We start from the raw sequence: 17,424 nt of genomic DNA on the forward strand, positions 1-17,424 counted from the left end.
AGGACAGCAGAGCCTGAGGGCCAGAGACGAACTGGGGACTATCGGCGCATCGCTGCTACCCCCAAATGCCCTCCACCTGGGGCTGTGACTGCTCTGTGGGCTGAATGATTCTGGGAGAGGCCACAGGGGTCAAGTCAAATGTGACCCTAAGTTGGCCCATCCACCCTCCTGTTGTCCCCATGGCATTGCACTCCAACGGTCTGGATGTTGAGGGCCCGTGGAAGTTGTGAGTAGGGGCAGAGCCAGGCCCACTTACCTGTGTGGAAGAATTTCCCTGAGTAGCCCAGGTTGAAAGTGAAGTTTGGGATGTGTGTCCGTAGTTCGTTCTGTGTATCAAACAGGGCCTAGGATAGGCAGAGTAGGGACAGTGGGGTGAGAGGAAGCCAGGAGCTCCCTGCTCCTCCCATGAGGGCCCACATCAAGGGTCTGGCTCCTACAGGACCAGCTACAAAGGCTGCAGGGCCCAGGGAAAAATTAAGAATAGGGATGTTTGCACAAAAATTGTTAAAAATGTCAGGAAGGCAACAGCAGAGGATCACCTTGTGTGGGCATCTTTGAAGCATGGGGCCCTGTGTGATGGTGCAGGCCCCATACCCACGAAGCCAGCCTGTGCCGCCACCTCCACCAGGCCTCCAGCAAGACAAGGCCTAGACCCTAGCTTGGTACTTCTGTGTCCTTGAGAAAGTTTAGCAACTTCTCCAGGGCTCAGTTTCCCTAGGTGTGAAATGGGGATAATAACAGCTCTCTCATGGGACTCTAAATGAGATACTACATGTAAAACAGCCTGGCATTTTGGTAAATGATGAAAAATGGTGGCACTGTCATGTCTGCAGTCACTGCCACTGTGAGCCTCACGTCTTCATTTGTCAAATGAGGGGGATTTCACTTCACTGGTAACTAAAAGGCTGATATCAAAGGACCACAACTTTTCCAAAGATGTACTGTGTGTCCAGCAATGCAACGTTTAAAATGCACGGCACACCCAGTGCTCTGCATGTCAGTGAAGGGACGCTGACCCTTGTGAAACAAACATACAGTTGTCCTCTGGAGTGGGGACTCAAAAAATACCTACCAGGCATGATGTGCAAGGCTGCTAACAATCCTGCAAGAAGAGCCCGCTATCAGAACACTTTGCAAACAGAAAGGCCTGGCTCTCCTGGGACCATGCCCTACCTCATAGACATCCATGCCCTACCTCATGGACATCCAACGCCCTACCTCATGGGCATCCCATGCCCTACCTCATGGACATCCAATGCCCTACCTCATGGACATCCGTGCCCTAGCTGTGTTGCCTTGGGCCAGTCACTTCACCTCTCTGAATCTTAGTGTCTGCCTCTGTAAAATGGGATTTAAAACAATACCCATCTCAAAGCTGCTGTGAGGATCAGATGAGGCAACACACAGAAAGGGCTGAGGACAGAGCCTGACGCTTGCCAAGCCTTGAATAAAAGCTGCTGTTGGTATTAAGTTGCACTGGACAGCCCGTACTGTACAAGTTAATGAGGCAACATTCATGTTTCTGAAAGAAAAGCTCAGTTGTCGCCAGTGCTTGGGACTGAAGAAAAAAATGTTTTAAAAACTCTGTCCATTCTGACTCAAAAAAGGATGCTTAAGGCAAATGGGACCCAGCTGCTGGAGGGCTCAGCAGTCTGCACTGAGCTGTGTGCACGGAAGAGGGCATCTCTATTGGTATTCTTCTACAGAAATGGCTCTAAACTGCTAGCATTCCTCTCACTCTAAAAATGGGGAAAATAAGAACCAAGAGGCCAAGTCTGGGGTTCATGGGAGACACGGTGAGCCTGGCAGCCTGATTTCCTCCTGGGGCCAACCCTTGACCTCTCAAGGACTCATCCTGGACAGGGAGCAAAGACCTAAGTTACAGAGGAGAGAGCAAGGCTGGGCCACCAGAAGAATGACCTAGGTAGAAAACAGAGTAATCTACTTTGCTGGAGGTGGGTCGTGGCATCGTATGAAGCCTCAGCTAGAAGGCTTAAGAGAAGTTGTCGCAAAACTTTCTTCCAACAAAGGAGCCCTTGAGGTGAAATCTCAAGCAAACACATAAAAAAGCAACACTGCCCTGTCCTAAAAGTGGGGCAGAGGGCTCAGAGCCTGGCATCTGCACACACCCCCCACTCCTGCCATCCAGGACCCTCCCACCCACCCCATCTTGTCATTTCACTGCTGAGGCTCAGACAAGCGAAGGGGTGTGCTCAGGTCACCCATTTAGGGGCAGATTGGGACTTGAAGCCAGGTCTTGACTCCCCAGACACTGCCTGCTCCCCAACAGCCTCTGCTCTGCTCTTCTCCTCTGGAGGTGTAAGGAGGAGCAGAGAGTTCACTCTGGACCAAGGAAAGGTCAACACATCCCCCTGCCCCTCACCCCGGGGGCCCCACCCATTATGGCCCTTTCAGGACCTACAGCCAATCCCAACACAGCCCGCCCCATGGGAGGAAAGCATTCCAGTAAAGTCTCTTTCACTCCTCCTCCTAACATTAAAAAAAAAAGTCTTGGTTTGGTGCTAATACATTTCTAACTCTCACTAATCTCACATAAGAGAGGACAGGCGGTCAGTAGGCAGCAGTACTTTGCTAGAATTTAATTCCCTGTTTTGTTTTCACTGGATCTATTGTTATGGTTGCCCTCTATTTATGGCATGTGATACTGATTTCCCCATCTGCACAAGTGATGTTCCCTTCACATATAACCCTGAGTAAAACAGTGAGTAGATGGAAGCTGTCTTTTAGAGAATGCTTAATGGTCTTAATTTGCAGGCGTCTCTTTTACAGTGAAACGTGTAAAATTTCATAGCTTGCAAAATGCTTTTACATATAGTTAAGTTAGGTAAACATTTTTTTAATTAAACGCCTTCCACCATCTATAAAGAGCTCAGTTAAAGTATGACTTGTGTATGATTTAAGTTCTAATTCTTGTTTTATGAGTTTTGGATACTTGTTTTATGAGCTTTGATACTGACATACACATTTTTGAGAGTTAAAAATCATGTCTGGATTAAGAGGTAGGTAAACAACTCTGCACAGCTCCTGTCTCTCAGTAGTTATGTTCCTGAGCCCCACGTATCCAGATGCAAAGTTCCTCGATGTTCAATATTTCCAATAATTTTAAATGGCAACCTGCTTCGAAGAAGACAATAGAACCAAGTGGCCAAGGGAGGGGGACGGACAGCATAAGGGAGGTACAGAGAGCAAAGGCACAGTGGGGACAGCAGAGTTTGACGGTGGTGAGGCCTCCCCTGCCCTCCCCGGCACCCCCAGCCATACCTTCACGTCCTCCACCTTCATGCGTGTGCCCTCCTTGCCCACGAAGATGTCGTCGATGTCCACCAGGATGTAGCGGTCCAGAGGCAGCGAGAGGCGCTTGCCCGTGAGGAAGGCCACGGCGTCAACGAAGACGAGTTTGTGCAGCCAGAAGTTGAGGTTGTTGCCAAACAGCACACGCTGGATGCCATCGTGGAGGCCCAGGTCCTGGACCACCGTGGCATGCAGCGCAGCATGCAGCCCAGCGTCGGCGCCCAGGTGTGGGATGGACTCAGACGAGCGTGTCTTGGCCAGCAGCACCGGCTCATAAGTGGAGTGGTTCGACTGGAACACGGTCCAGTCCTCGCCAGGCAGCACGCCCTTCTCCACCTCACTGGGCCGGGTCACATAGAGCAGTGGGGACTTGGGGTTGATGCTGCAGTCCTTCAGGCCCAGGTTCGAGTGCAGGAACAGGGGGAAACCTTTGAGCTGAGCACTCAGCAGGCTGTTCTCATTGGCCTGCAGTGGGGAGGGGAAGGGAGGGAAGGGGAAGAGAGCCATCAGATCCACAGTCCCCGGGACCATGGAATCTCAGGTGTAATACCGAGACAGGCAGAGAACAGTAATGTCAGCAGTACCCACTCTCATTCCCAGAGGCCTCATCACACTCCTGAGCCTGTGTGAACAGAGGTCTCATCACACTCCTGAGCCTGTGTGAACGGAGGCCTCATCACACTGCTGAGCCTATGTGAACGTAGCACGCCCCACTCTGCCCATCTCAGTACTGCACCAGCTAACACCCAGGAGAGCTTCCCAAAGCCAGGAACCAGGCTCGTGGACTTCACATGAAGGGGCCCTGTAATCCTCCCAGTAGCCCCACGATGGAGGCATCTCCATTATACAGACAAGGAGACCAGGCCCAGAAAGGCTAGGTAAGCTGTCCAAAATCACACACGGGAAAGCTAGCAGTGGAATGCATGGATTCTGCCTGACCTTGAGCAAGTTACGTAACCTTCCCACACCTCAGTTTCCTCTGCTATAAAACATGGCCAAGAATGGCAGCAAGTCCCTCAGGGCTGGTGGAGGAGGGTGAGCACTAAGCCTGGCAAAGTGATCAGAATAGGGCTGGCAGCATCACCGTCGCTCCTTCAGTCCTCACATCAGCCCCTGTCACCCCGCTTCACAGGCAAGGACACTGAGGTTCTGAGTGCGGTGCCATCCTGGGTCACATAGTGGTCAGGATGAGCCACACTGCACAGCCAGATGGTCGGCCCCAGAGCCCACCTGCCTGACCACCAGGCTTCCTGCCTGGCCTTTCCAAGCTGGCTTTTGCCACACCATCTTTTCTGCAGGAGAAAGCCAGGGCGAATGCCCATGGAGAAGAGATCAGACAGCAGGAGACTGCTGGGAGTGCAGGAGCAGACAGTCCGCTCCAAAGGGCTCCCAACCCCTAGATGCCCCCAGCACTCCCAAGGCCACGCCCCACAGGAGCCCCGCTCCCTGTGCCTCTCTCCCCTCCCAGGGTCCACTGCTGCCAGCTCCCTGGGGACCTTCAGACAGCCCCTCCTCCTCTTCCCTAGACTCACAGCCCCTGCCCCTTGTCCTTCACCCTCCCAGTCACCTTCGTGGTTGCAGTACAATCTGTCTCTGTCACTGTGCCAGCTGCTTTGAGTCTTCTTGGCCTGACAAACTCTTGCTCATCCTTCAAAACCCAACGCATCTGCCCTCTTCTTGTCCCTGGGACCACATTAAAACCTCAGCTGCAGCACTTCTCACCTCGGCTGCAACACTATCTGTTCAGAGTCTCCCTGCCATTCCGCGCCCTCTCAAGGGCAGGGACGATGTCATTTCCCCCTTGGATCTCTGGTACCAGCACAGGCTTCACACCCAGTGGGAGAAAAGGTATATTTGATGACTAACTGAATTTTTAAAAAGAAAGAACAGACAGATCCCGAATACCTGGCACATGACAGCTGTTCATTACATGTTTCATTTGTTTATCCCACAATTATTCACTATTCCAGGCACTGTGTTAAGTAACAGGCATGTGGTGAGAAAAACAGACACTGCTCCTGCCCTTATGAACTATAAAGGCAAGCAGAGAAGAGAGAGAGAAATCAAAATAGCAGAAATGTACATAAAACTTCAATGTGGCACAACTACACAGAAGAGGTTCAGAGCTCTAGGAGAGTGGGTAACTGAGCATAGTCAGCTAGCTCGAGAGGCTTCTCTAGGAAACGGACTTCTGAACTAAGATTTAAAGAATGAGGAAGTGTCAACTAGGGCAGAGGTGGGAGCCAAGGTCAAATAACAGCAAGTGCAAAGGCCCTGAGATTGGAGAGAGTGCGGCACAGTCAAGGAACATGGAAAGGCCAGCAGAGTGATCAAGAGTCTGAAGAGGCAGAAAGATCAGCTGGGGCCAGACCTGCAGGACCCTGGAGGCTGGAAGTGGCACTGGGAAGCCAACAGAGACTCCATCAATGGGATCTGAACAGAGGGTTGACAGGTTCCAATTTGCATTTTAAAAAGGTCCATCTGGCCACTGTGTGAGGAATGAGTGGGGTGGGACAAAGCAACAGTGGACAGAGGGCGCCAAATGAGGCTGGAGAGGGAGGCAGGGTGGTGCCCTGGGCCGCCCTGGAGAGCTGGCCATGTGAGCGCTGTGCAAGGACACTTGCTTAGGGCTGAGCCTTGTGCCCAGGGCTCCTTTTAGTAGTAACCTCCATGCAAGAGTGTTTTTCTGTAATTCCCATGAAGGCTCTGGAGGGCCCTGACCTCACAAGCTGAGGTAAGGGACCTGTGTTCCACTCCACACACCAGAAACACCTGCCTACTCCCCACCCTTGTGTTGAAAAGTCCAAAACTGAGAGGCCCCTCCCCCAGCCCCAGGGTCCCCAGGACTATTAAGCCAGCACCGGGGACAAAGGCAGTGGGGGCCAGCGACATCTCAGACCCTGTCCATCACCTGCTGTGGCCAGGGAGGCCACAGTGGACCACAGGCACTGGGGGATCCCATTTCAAAGCCCCGATCCTGAACTGACTGCCAGGCGCTGGCAGCTCCGGCAGCTGGCCAGCTGGCCAGCTGGGACATGGCGAGGAAGGGAGAAAGCCAAGTCACTGACTCTCCACCCCAGCCTGCAGTGAAAGCAACCGTCTGGGAAGGGAAGGGCAAATAAGCATAAGCATGGCAGAGGCTGAACCCCCACTGCGGGCCTTGCCCCAAGGGAGGGGAATCCCTCCTGTTCTTCAGCACTGGGGACCCACACAGGCGACACCAAGTCTTCTAGTGGGGTCATCAGGCAGAGGAAGGAAGAGCCCTGACATGGGAACGGGGAGGACTAGTACAGACTGACAGTAACTGGTTGCATGACCTTGGGAACCTCAGGGTGCTACTTTCCAAGGCACTATTTCTTAGGGCCTCAGTCTTACAGCCATTGGTTAGTTTGCTCCTACAAGTGGGTTCGAAGAGCTGAGCATGGTGGCCGAATCTTGGCTCAGACTTAGGAGCTGTGTCAGCCTAGACAGCCATGTTACTTTTGGAGCCTCAATTCCTCACCTGAAAACAAAGTACTCACTTCACAGGACCCATGAGAATTATATATGACAAGGCACTAGAGCATTTAGATATGACCTAAATCAAAGCCCTTCTGATTATTCAGTGGAGCTGATGAATAGATTCAAGGGATTAGATCTGGTAGACAGAATGCCTGAAGAACTATGGACTAAGGTTCGTAACACTGTACAGGAGGTGGTGACCAAAACCATACCTAAGAAAAAGAAATGCAAGAAGGCAAAGTGGTTGTCTGAGGAGGTCTTACAAATAGCTGAGAAGAGAAGATAAAGGCAAAGGAGAAAGGGAAAGATATACTCAACTGAATGCAAATTTCCAGAGAATAGCAAGGAGAGATAACAAAGCCTTCGTAAGTGAACAATGCAACCAAATAGAGGAAAAAAACAAAAAGACTAGAGATCTCAAGAAAATTGGAGATACCAAGGGAACAGTTCATGGAAAGATGGGCACAATAAAGGACAAAAATAGCAAGGACCTAACAGTAGCAGAAGAGATTAAGAAGAGGTGGCAGGAATACGCAGAGGAACTGTACAAAAAAGGTCTTAATGACCCAAATAACCATGATGGTGTGATCACTTACCTAGAGCCAGATATCCTGGAATGTGAAGTCAGGTTTGTCTTAGGAAATCTCACTATGAACAAAGCTAGGGAAGGTGACAGAATTCCAGCTGAGCTATTTCAAATCCTAAAAGATGATACTGTTAAAGTGCTGCACTCAGTATGTCAGCAAATTTGGAAGACTCAGCAGTGGCCACAGGACTGGCAAAGGTCAGTTTTCATTCCAATCCCAAAGAAGGGCAATGCCAAAGAATGCTCAAATTACTAACACAATTGCACATTTCACATGCTAGCAAGATTATGCTCAAAATTCTTCAAGCTAGACTTAAGCAGTATGTGAACCAAGAATTTTCAGGTGTTCAAGCTGGATCCAAAAAAGACAGAGATACCAGAGATCAAATTGCCAACATCTGTTGGATCTTGGAAAAAGCAAGGGAATTCCAAAAAAAAAAAATCTACTTCTGCTTTATTGATTATGCCAAAGCCTTTGACTGTGTGGATCACAACAAACTGTGGAAAATTCTTAAAAAGATGAGAATACCAGACCACCTTTCCTGCCTCCTGAGAAACCTATATGCAGGACAAGAATCAACAGAACCGAACATGGAACAATGGACTGGCTCAAAACTGGGAAAGGAGTACGTCAAGGTTGTATACTGTCACCCTGCTTATTTCACTTGTATGCAGATTACATTCTGTGAAAAGCTGGCCTAGATGACTCACAAGCTGGAGTCAAGATTGCCAGGAGAAATATCAACAACCTCAGATATGCAGATGATACCAGTTTAATGGCAGAAAGTGAAGAGGAAGTAAAGAGCCTCTTGATGAGAGTAGAAGAGAATGAAAAATCTGGCTTAAAACTCAACATTCGAAAAACTAAGATCACGGCATCCATCCCATCACTTCATGGCAAATATATTGGGGAAAAAGTGGAAACAGTGACAGACTTTATTTTCTTGGACTCCAGAATCACTGGGGATGGGGACAGCAGCCATGAAATTAAAAGACTCCTTGGAAATAAGGCTATGATAAACCTAGACACGGTATTCAAAAGCAGAGACATAACTTTGCCAACAAAGGTCCGTCTAGTCACAGCTATGGTTTTTCCAGTAGTCATGTATGGATGTGAGTTGTTAGATCATAAAGAAAGCTGAGCGCTGAAGAATTCATGCTTTTGAACTGTGGTGCTGGAGAAGACTCTTGAGAGTCCCCTGGACAGCAAGAAAATCAAACCAGTCAATGTTAAAGGTAATCAACCCTGAATATTCATTGGAAAGACTGATGCTTAGGTTGAAGCTCCAACACTTTGGCCACCTAATGGGAAGAGCTGACTCTTTGGAAAAGACCCTGATGCTGGGAAAGACTGAGGGCAGGAGGAGAAGGGGGTAACAGAGGATGAAATGATTGAATGGCATCACTGAGTCAATGAACATGAGTTTGAGCGATACCTGGGAGATGGTGAATGACAGGGAAGCCTGGCGTGCTGCGTGCTGCAGTCCATAGGGTCGCAAAGAGTTGGACATGACTGAGCAACTGAACAACAAGGCCTGCAAGGCAATGAGCTGAGGGTGTGGCACAGAGTCAGTGTACAAACAGGGCTTCCCAGGCGGCACTAGTGGTGAAGACTCCAGTTGCAATGCAGAGGACAAGAGACAGGGGTTTGATCCCTGGGTCTGAGAGGGCCCCTGGAGGAGCACGTGGCAACCCACTCCAGTATTCTTACCTGGAGAATCCCCATGGACAGAGGAGCCTGGCAGGCTACAGTCCATGGGGGTCACAGAGAGTCAGACACGATTGAGGTAACCTAACACACACACGAGTGTGCACAGAAAGCATTAGTGGCCCTTGTCAGGCCTCCGCCAGGATGTGCTCAACCCGGGGGAACCTGGAGCTGCCAGGCTGAGCCAGGAATCAGGGCTCCTGATGAAGATGGACTCGGACCTCAGGGGCACATGCTGGCTGAGCCACAGACAGAGGGCCACCCCCCCCCCCCGGTTGTGTGTGCTGAGGTAAGATGGCAAGGCAAGCCGGCTGCCATTTCCTGGGTGGCTCTGGCCCCAAGCCCTGTGTCCTGTCCACTGTCCTGTCTTCAGTGTGGCGCCACAAAGGCGGGTGCTGTGACTGGCCCCATTTCATAGACTGGCTGAATGTCCTGCCCAAGGTCACTCTGTTTATAAGTGACAGCAAGAGCTGACCCACAGTTTGAACTCTCCAGCCCCTGCTCTCCCACTGACCAGGGAGTCCAGTGCTGTGGGCATTGGAAAGTGAGCACTTCCAGAACCCTGGAGTCCCAACCGCCGACCTGTAGCACATGTTTCTTGCAGAAGAGCAGAAACATGCAGCTTGACCACCAGATGGCTCCCGTTAGAATGGAAAGTCACCGGCCCCTGATGAAAACCAAGGCGGGGTCTTGTCTTACACAGTAGGGTGGAAAGAGCATGGAGAACTGGAATGAGCACAGGCCCCACAGGAGACCCAGCATACCCCTGCCCCTCCCTGGGCCAAATGTTCACCTTCTGTATAGTAAGGAACCAGGGCCTGAGAGGATCCCAGCTCTGTTGTACCCACTGCGCCCAATGACCAGAGTCCACTGACTGGTCCCCAGAAACCAGGGGAGCTCTGTGCACTGGGCATGGCCTCTGGTGCAAATGCTACTAATTACATGGTTTTCAATGCTCCTGGACCCATCCCAGTGTTGGGAATAAAGTCTCTGGAACCAGATCACCTAGGTTCAAATCCTACACCTATGCTCATTAGAGGTGTTGAGTGTGGGCACATTGCTTTGCTCTCCTTGCCTCAGTTTCCTTCTCTCTCAAATCAAGATGACCTCCACCTAGTTTGGAGGATCGTTTATGAGTGTCAAATGTGTTAGTTCACATAAAGTGCATAGGATGTGTGTGGCTGTGCATGAGCACTCAATAACTGTCAGCCACTCCGACGTTTCTCAGGCCTGGGGCTCTGAATCAAGCATAATGAAGTTCATGGCAGGAAAGGGAACAGAGTCCAGGAGCAAAGGGAACAGAGTCCAGGAGCAAAGGGAAAGCAGACAATGAAGCCGTCTGACGCTATGCAACTGCCCAGTCATAAACCAGGCCAGCATTTCCCAGATGCTGAGACGTGAAATAAAGGGTTTTGTCATCAAGCCAGCTGGGGAACAAAGCTCACCAGGTTGGTCCTCTGCAGGACTTCTAAGGGCCTTCAATTTCTTGGCCCACAAAACCTTTTCTAGTGGCAGAGCATCCTGCTCTATTAGTGCATGAAAGAGCACACCGCGAGAGACCCTCATCTAGACCGCAGTCCTCCCAGCACGGAGCACAGGGCCGGGGCGCGGCTGTGCCGCCAACGCCTGGGGACGAATGAGTAGCCACCGGTGCGCACGGGCTGGTTCTGACCCATCTCCTGCTCCTCTCTCCACTCACGCCACACAAGGGCTGACCTTGGGACTTGTGTGTTTACTGTCTCCTCTGCCTGGAAGGTCCTTTGCACAGAGCCATGGGCTCCTCTCACACCCTTCCAGTCACTTAATCAAAGACAACGTCTCTGGTCATTCTATCAAAACCAGCATCACTGCCCATACCCATCCATCCACGTGCCCTTTCCTGCTTCTTTTTTTTTTTGTACTTATCACCACCTGCCACACAGTATGTTTATTTGCTCACTCTCTAGTCACGCACCCCACCCACTGCATGGAAATGTCAGTAGCACAACCGCAGGGACTTTGCACCCTTCGATCACCACTGTGTCCCCAGTGCCCACCGAAGAACTTAAACATGGTAGGCACTCCATAAACATTTGCTGAATGAAGGAACAAACACCCCCAAGCACCCAGCTACAGTCCCAGTCACCCACCTTGCAGTTCAGAGTTCTCTGGCCAGAGCCTCTGGGTCTCCTATCCGCTGTCCCCAACCTCCTCCCCAAGGACAGCTTCTCCATGACAACTTCAGAACCGTGGTCCCAGCAGTCACTCCGGGTACCCCACCAAGCCTAGAGCAGCTCACCTGTCCTCTGGGCTTTCTTTCCCCTCCTTCTTCCAATGCAAAATGGCTCTGGTTTAAGGGGTGCATGAACTCCACATACCCCTCCACAGCCAAGAGGAAAGGGTATAGGACCCAGAGCCCCATCCATCCAAGTCTGAGCTCAGAGTCTGGCTCTCCCACTTACAGGCAGCACAACCTCCTGTAACCTAACTTTACCCTCCTGAGCTTTGGTTTGCCCATCTGCAAAACAGGGACATACCCCCGTCCTTGGGAGAACTGCTATGACAGGTTTTGAATGACCCAGCAGAACACAAGCTCTTCTCCCTTGCACCCATCCCTAGGGCCACTCTTAAGAATGGGCCAGCAGCGTGCAAGGCCTGTGCAAAGCAGGCAATGCTCCTAATAAAGCTAATACTTAAAAGGTACCTACCAGGCATAAGGCACCATGTGTCCCAAGTGCCTTAACTACACTCACCCGCTCACCCTTCACGACCAACAAGCTGGGAGGAGGCGCTGTCATTACACCCACTGTACAGGTGGGAAAGTCAGGAACTCAGCCAGCGAGTGTGGGATGAGAATCGAGCTTGGCTGGAGCTCCTCACTGCTCAGACCTACCTACCACGTACCTTGAAGAAGCCGATGATGCCCACGCCGTAGGCCACGCAGTACTTGTCCAGCAGCTCCCGGTTCCAGGCATCCAGGTTGACGTACTTGAGGATGTTCTCATAGATGATGAGGGCGAAGCGGCCGCGGCCCTTGTCGGTGAGTGTGGGCATGTCGCCCTTGCCCGGTGCAATCTCCGTGCGGTACTTGAAGCGGCTGGACTCCAGGATGGCCACCACCTCCTGGCCCAGCTGTGAGTAGAGGCTCTCCACAAACACCAGCACCAACGGGTCCGTGCGGGAGGGGGTGGCCGCCTGGATGGGCTTGAGCGGCAGCAGACGGCTGGGGGCCACAGGAGGAGGGTCCCCACAGTCAGGCTCGGGGGCGTCCGCTGAGGGCTCCAGGCCCCTCTTCCAGCCATAAAGGTAGTAGGCCGAAACAAAAACGCTGAACAGGCAGAAGGCGAACAGCAGGAAAAGGACGGCCTGCGGGGACACATGCCGACACAACCTGCGGAGGCGCGCCAGGGCGGGCATCCTGGCCCCCAAGACCTTGGCCACCAGGGCCCCGGCCTGCCCTGGCTGCCCAAGGCCCCACGCAGGAGGAGATACCCGAGTTGTCCACCGGCCAAGAGATTCACAGAGACTCAGTGAGTGAGGCCCGCAGTGGGCAGGGGAGAGGAGGATCCGGGCCCTGGCCCTTCCTCCCAGCCAGGGGCGCAGTCCACGGCTGGTTGCGCTCCTTCCTTCCTCTGCACCCCTTTATGTCACCATGGCAAACCCCCACGTGGTCCTGTGCACAGCAGAAGTGCCCCAGGGCGTCAGGGCCTCCTGGGGGGGCTGGGCAGCGGGCAGAAGGATGCTGGGCAGGCCTGGGGGGGCCGCATGCCACTCGCTCAGTGGGGCCCCCGGAGCCAAGGCTGTGGAGAGAGAAGGAGAGTCAGAAGGTGGAAAGCTGGAGTACGGGCTTGCGGGGGCTCCACCGACTGTGGACCCACAGGACCTGATCTAGGCCGGGCTGAGTTCAACTACTGCTGCGCGACCTGGGTGCATGCTTTGGGGCAAGCTTCTTCATCTCTCTGAACCTCAGTCTCTCCATGTGTTAACAGCAGTACCTGCCTCACTGGAGGATGGGAGGTTTCGTCCCATAACGTATACATCACGCTGAGCAGTTACCTGCATATGGTGTGTACAGTGAGAGATGCTGTTTAGCATGATTACCAGAGTCCAAGACTGCACCAAGAAGACTCCAGAAGCAGGAAGAATAAAGTGGGGCAATAAACATTCGCAAGGCCTGGCAGCTAGAGGTGGAATTCTAAATCACGACCCAACATCGTGTTCCCCCACTCCCTTACCCGCCTGCTTCCCCATTTCTCTCTCAGAATGCGCCCAGCAGCGCCATCTGACAGATGAAAGCCTAAGGCTCAGACTAGGATTCAGACTTAGGCTGAGAGGCATCAGCGGCTCAGCTGTGCCAGAAGGCCCTCTCAAGCATCAGCGGTCTCGCGTGGGAAATCACCAGGCCTGCTGCCCCAGGCTGGGGCCAAGGGGTAACTGAAGAAACCTACTGGAGGAGCACGGCGTAAGCCACACTGTCGCTATCTGCCCCAAATACAAAAGGCACCTCTCATCCTCAGGGAACAAGCCCACAGAGGCACACACCAGCCCAGCACAGCAGGCGACCAACCCCCCCTGCCTTGAGGATTCCAAGCTCGCCCAACATCCTCACTCAAACAGCACCCCGACCACAGCCCTCTGGTCTCCCTTAAACGTGAGTGGAGGCAGCTGCTGAAAGCTGGCAGGAGAGCTCGCCTGCAGGATGGGAGATGGGGACAAGGACAGGAGGTGTGAGGGACTGGGCTGGCGCAGCCAGGAGGGGAATGTGAGTCTCAGACCCAGAGGTGGGGATGAAGATCCTCAAAATCACTCCCAGCCCCCAGACTATATGGTCTGCTCAGCGTGGGTACAGTCTATCAGAGACCCTACAGCTGTACTTCTAGGAACTCATCCTAGAGGTAGTAATTGCAGAAGTGTGCAAAGATTTCCCCACAAGAAAACGAAGCCCTGTGCTGTATAATAGCACAGAGTGTTGTTTATAATAGCAAATGCCCAACAATAGGGGACTGTCTTTAGCAATTAAAATGCAAGCATGTGATGGAATCCCAGGCAGCCATTTACAGTATGTTGAAGGAGGACATTTACTGACACAGAAATATAATTACTATATATACTGTTAAAGTAGAAAACATTTTTATAAGACCATACTGTCTTATTTTTGTGAAAAATTTTATGCGTAAGCCAGAAACTGGCATTACATCCAAAAATCAAAACAAAAAACAATAATAATTATCTGACTTTTCTTTTCCTTTGTTTCCTAGATTTCCTATAATAATCATTTGTTATTTTGTGAATATATGAAAACAAATATTTTTTAAAGATGTGCTCAGAAGCAAAGAGGCAGGGGTGTGAAATGAGAACGTGTCTTAGACATTGGGTCTGCTCCCAGTTCTGCCATAATGTGCTGTATGGGCCTCAGGCACACTCTGCCCCTTTCTGGGCTTCTTGTTGGTCAGCAAGAGTCCTGGGCCAGATGATGTCTGGGAACTTTTCCACCTGTGATATTCTACAGTTCAGTCTCTTACGATGTACCAGCATCACAGGGAAGCCAAGGCAGCCAAGAAAACAGGCACCTCTGACGCAGGGAGTGTGACAGTGGGAGGAGGGCTGGGCATCTCAGAGAACTGAGGGCCACTTACTCCCCCGGAGGAGGAAGGGGGAGGACCAAGGAAGGCTTCCTGAAGGAAACAGTACCTCAACTGGCCAGAAAGCCAAGCAAGGGTTGACCCAGGGTAGGAAGAGGGAGGGACACATAGCACAGCTTAGACATAAGGGAACAGGCAGAGCTTTCCAGGGAGTCCCTGCAATCCCAGGTGAGAGCAGGGCAAGACAGGACAGGCTTCCTGGGTGGGGCCAAGAGAGCTGGGGTGACTGGTCCAGCTTATTCCCAGGGTGCACCCATGTCCCGTTCCCCTTTGATAAGGGCAGCCCTCTGCCCTGCAGCCACAGTGAGCCCCACCCATTGGCCCAGGGCCAGGACAGGAGCACAGTGGATGGGGAGGCACCTGCCTACTCAGGCCATTGAACCCCACCTCCCCTGCTGGCCTGGGTGCTCCAGTCACTGGCCTGGAGCATTAACAGTCCTGTTGCATTAACAGCCTTCCAACATGTGTGCCAATGACACAAGCAGCAGTCTCAGGCATCTTGGGGTCACCGACCCCTGTGGGAATCAGACATCTCCCCATTTAAAAAAAATGGCACATACGCTGGTAAATGTTGTAACAATTTCAGAGTCCAAACCCAGTGCTTCCAACTCCCTAAAGCCCTAGGTCAACAGAGCCTAAGGTTTACACGGGCAGACTAGAGCTAGGCAGCTTCGTTCAAACCCAAGCCCTACCACCCAGTAATTGTGTAATCTTGGGCAAGTTCTTTAAGTGCCCCCAGTTTCCTATTTTGTAAAACCGGAAAACTTGACATACTTCCCAAAATTGTGGAAATTAAATGAGTGGATACACAGGAAATGTCATGCCTGGCACACAACCCTGAGGAAGGCCCGCCTGTTGTTTTCATGTATTCCTACTTAACATACTCATAACGTGGGTAACACCTGAGCCCACAAAGCACCATCAAGCAGAGGCCATATAGAAGCCAGAAGGCTAGAGAGAAGGCCAGGCAAAGCTCACGCCCACAAGCGGGAAAGAGAGTGACCAACTAGCCCCTGGCCCCAGAGAAGGCTGAGTATCTGGCAAATCGCTGACTGCCACTGAAGCCCCCACTGCAACCCCTCAAGGGCCTGACACCAGCCATTCAAGGCCCTCCGTACCTGCCTGAATTCCTGCACCCCTGTGCCTCAAGGGATGCCAAACAAAGGTTTCAAACCTCCGTGGAGCCACCCAGGCCTCAAGGACATCTAGGGGCTGAGGCCTCAACACTTCCCTCCTGCCCTGGGCCTGCCTGGGCCTTGCCGACATCAGCAGCCATTTTCCTAAACTCCAGCCTCGCCCAACCAGTCACCAGTCTTGGTCACGCATCTAAGCCTTTGTTAATGAAGTTCCCATTGCCTGGAATGTCTTCCCCTACCCCTTGGGACACTTACTCATCCTTCAAGACCCCAGTTCCAATATCATCATGTCTCTGAAGTCATCTCCACCCACCAACCCCTTTCCTGCCCGCCACGTCCCGTTCCTCGGACGCTCGCCCCATCCCTGCACTATAGCATAGAAGCTGAGAACCAGTACTCTCCAACCAAAACAGAATGCAAAATTCTTTGACAGCAGTTTTCTTTGAAACTAGCTATCAGCCTCTCAAAATCAGGAGATTTCATATAAAAGTCAGAACTTCCAACTTCTTGGAGAAGAAAACGGCAACCCACTCCACTACTCTTGCCTGGAGAATCCCCTGGACAGAGGAGCCTGATGGGCTACAGTCCATGGGGTGGCAGAGTCGGACATGACTGAGCTACTGAAACACACACAAAATTGAGGAGATACTTGATGGCGAAAGGGTACACTTCATCTACTCTGCCATCTCCTGCAGGAAGCAGCATGGGGCAGGCAGCAGCTGGGAGGCAGGATGGCTCACCACCGCCCCCATCCCTTCTGGAAGTCTTGGGGCCTCAGTGTCTGTAACAGCTGGCCTTAGGCAAATAGAAGACTAAGTTGTTTACTGGCAAAAAAAAAAAAAAAAGAATTTCCAACTTCTTGCAAAAGAGCACATTTGAGGGACTTCCCTGGCAGTTCAGTGATTAAGACTCTGCACAGTTTCAATCCCTGGTTGATGAGCTAAGATCCCACATGCTGCATGGTGCAACAAAATAAAAAAAAAGTCCGTTAAAAAAAACAAACACGTTTTAGTGACACTAGGCCTGTGGAAATGGCAACCCACTCCAGTACTCTTGCCTGGGAAATCCCATGGACAGAGGAGCCTGACAGGTTACAGTCCATGGGGTCGCAAAGAGTTGGACACGACTGAATGGCTGAACACAGCACGGGGCATGCACACCCACTGGCTACCTTTGTAGCTTATACTTCAAGCTCTGGCCTCAGGTGGGTGAACACAGTCCCATAGCTGACCTCCCTCCCTCATTTAGCTCCCTGATGGCTCAACAGGTAGAGAATCTACCTACAATGCGGGAGTCACAGGAGATGCAAGCTCAATCCCTGGGTCAGGAAGATCCCCTGGAGAAGCAAATGGTAATCCACTCCAGCATTCTTGCCTGAAAATTCCATGGACAGAGAAGCCTGGTGGGCTACAGTCCATTGGGTCACCAAGAGAGCTTCTCTGGTGGCTCAGTGGTAAAGAATCCACGTGCCTACGGAGGAGACACAGGTTCGATCCCTGATCTGAGAATATCCCACAGTCACGGCAACTAAGCCTGTGTGCCACAACTATTGAGCCTGTG

At 51.8% G+C, this 17,424-nt stretch overlaps 1 protein-coding gene across 4 annotated transcripts in view; it reads right to left on the reverse strand.

Annotated features, from left to right (window-relative positions):
• The window catches only part of NDST1 (N-deacetylase and N-sulfotransferase 1), a 130,155-nt gene that overhangs the window by 50,638 nt on the left and 62,093 nt on the right, over window positions 1-17,424 (reverse strand). For all 4 annotated transcript variants that reach the window (XM_055431347.2, XM_055431348.2, XM_055431350.2 and 1 more), the window contains 3 exons: window positions 11,991-12,886; window positions 3,283-3,777; window positions 257-344 (listed from right to left, as the gene is read on the reverse strand). In XM_055431347.2, coding sequence (XP_055287322.1) covers window positions 257-344; window positions 3,283-3,777; window positions 11,991-12,503 — 1,096 coding nt within the window. In that variant the 5' untranslated portion in view covers window positions 12,504-12,886. The remainder of the gene's footprint in view (window positions 1-256; window positions 345-3,282; window positions 3,778-11,990; window positions 12,887-17,424) is intronic.

Source organism: Moschus berezovskii, chromosome 8 (assembly GCF_049115385.1).
Source record: "Moschus berezovskii isolate FMDL1 chromosome 8, NW_MosBer_1.0, whole genome shotgun sequence".
In the NCBI taxonomy this organism is placed as follows: Eukaryota; Metazoa; Chordata; class Mammalia; order Artiodactyla; family Moschidae; genus Moschus; species Moschus berezovskii.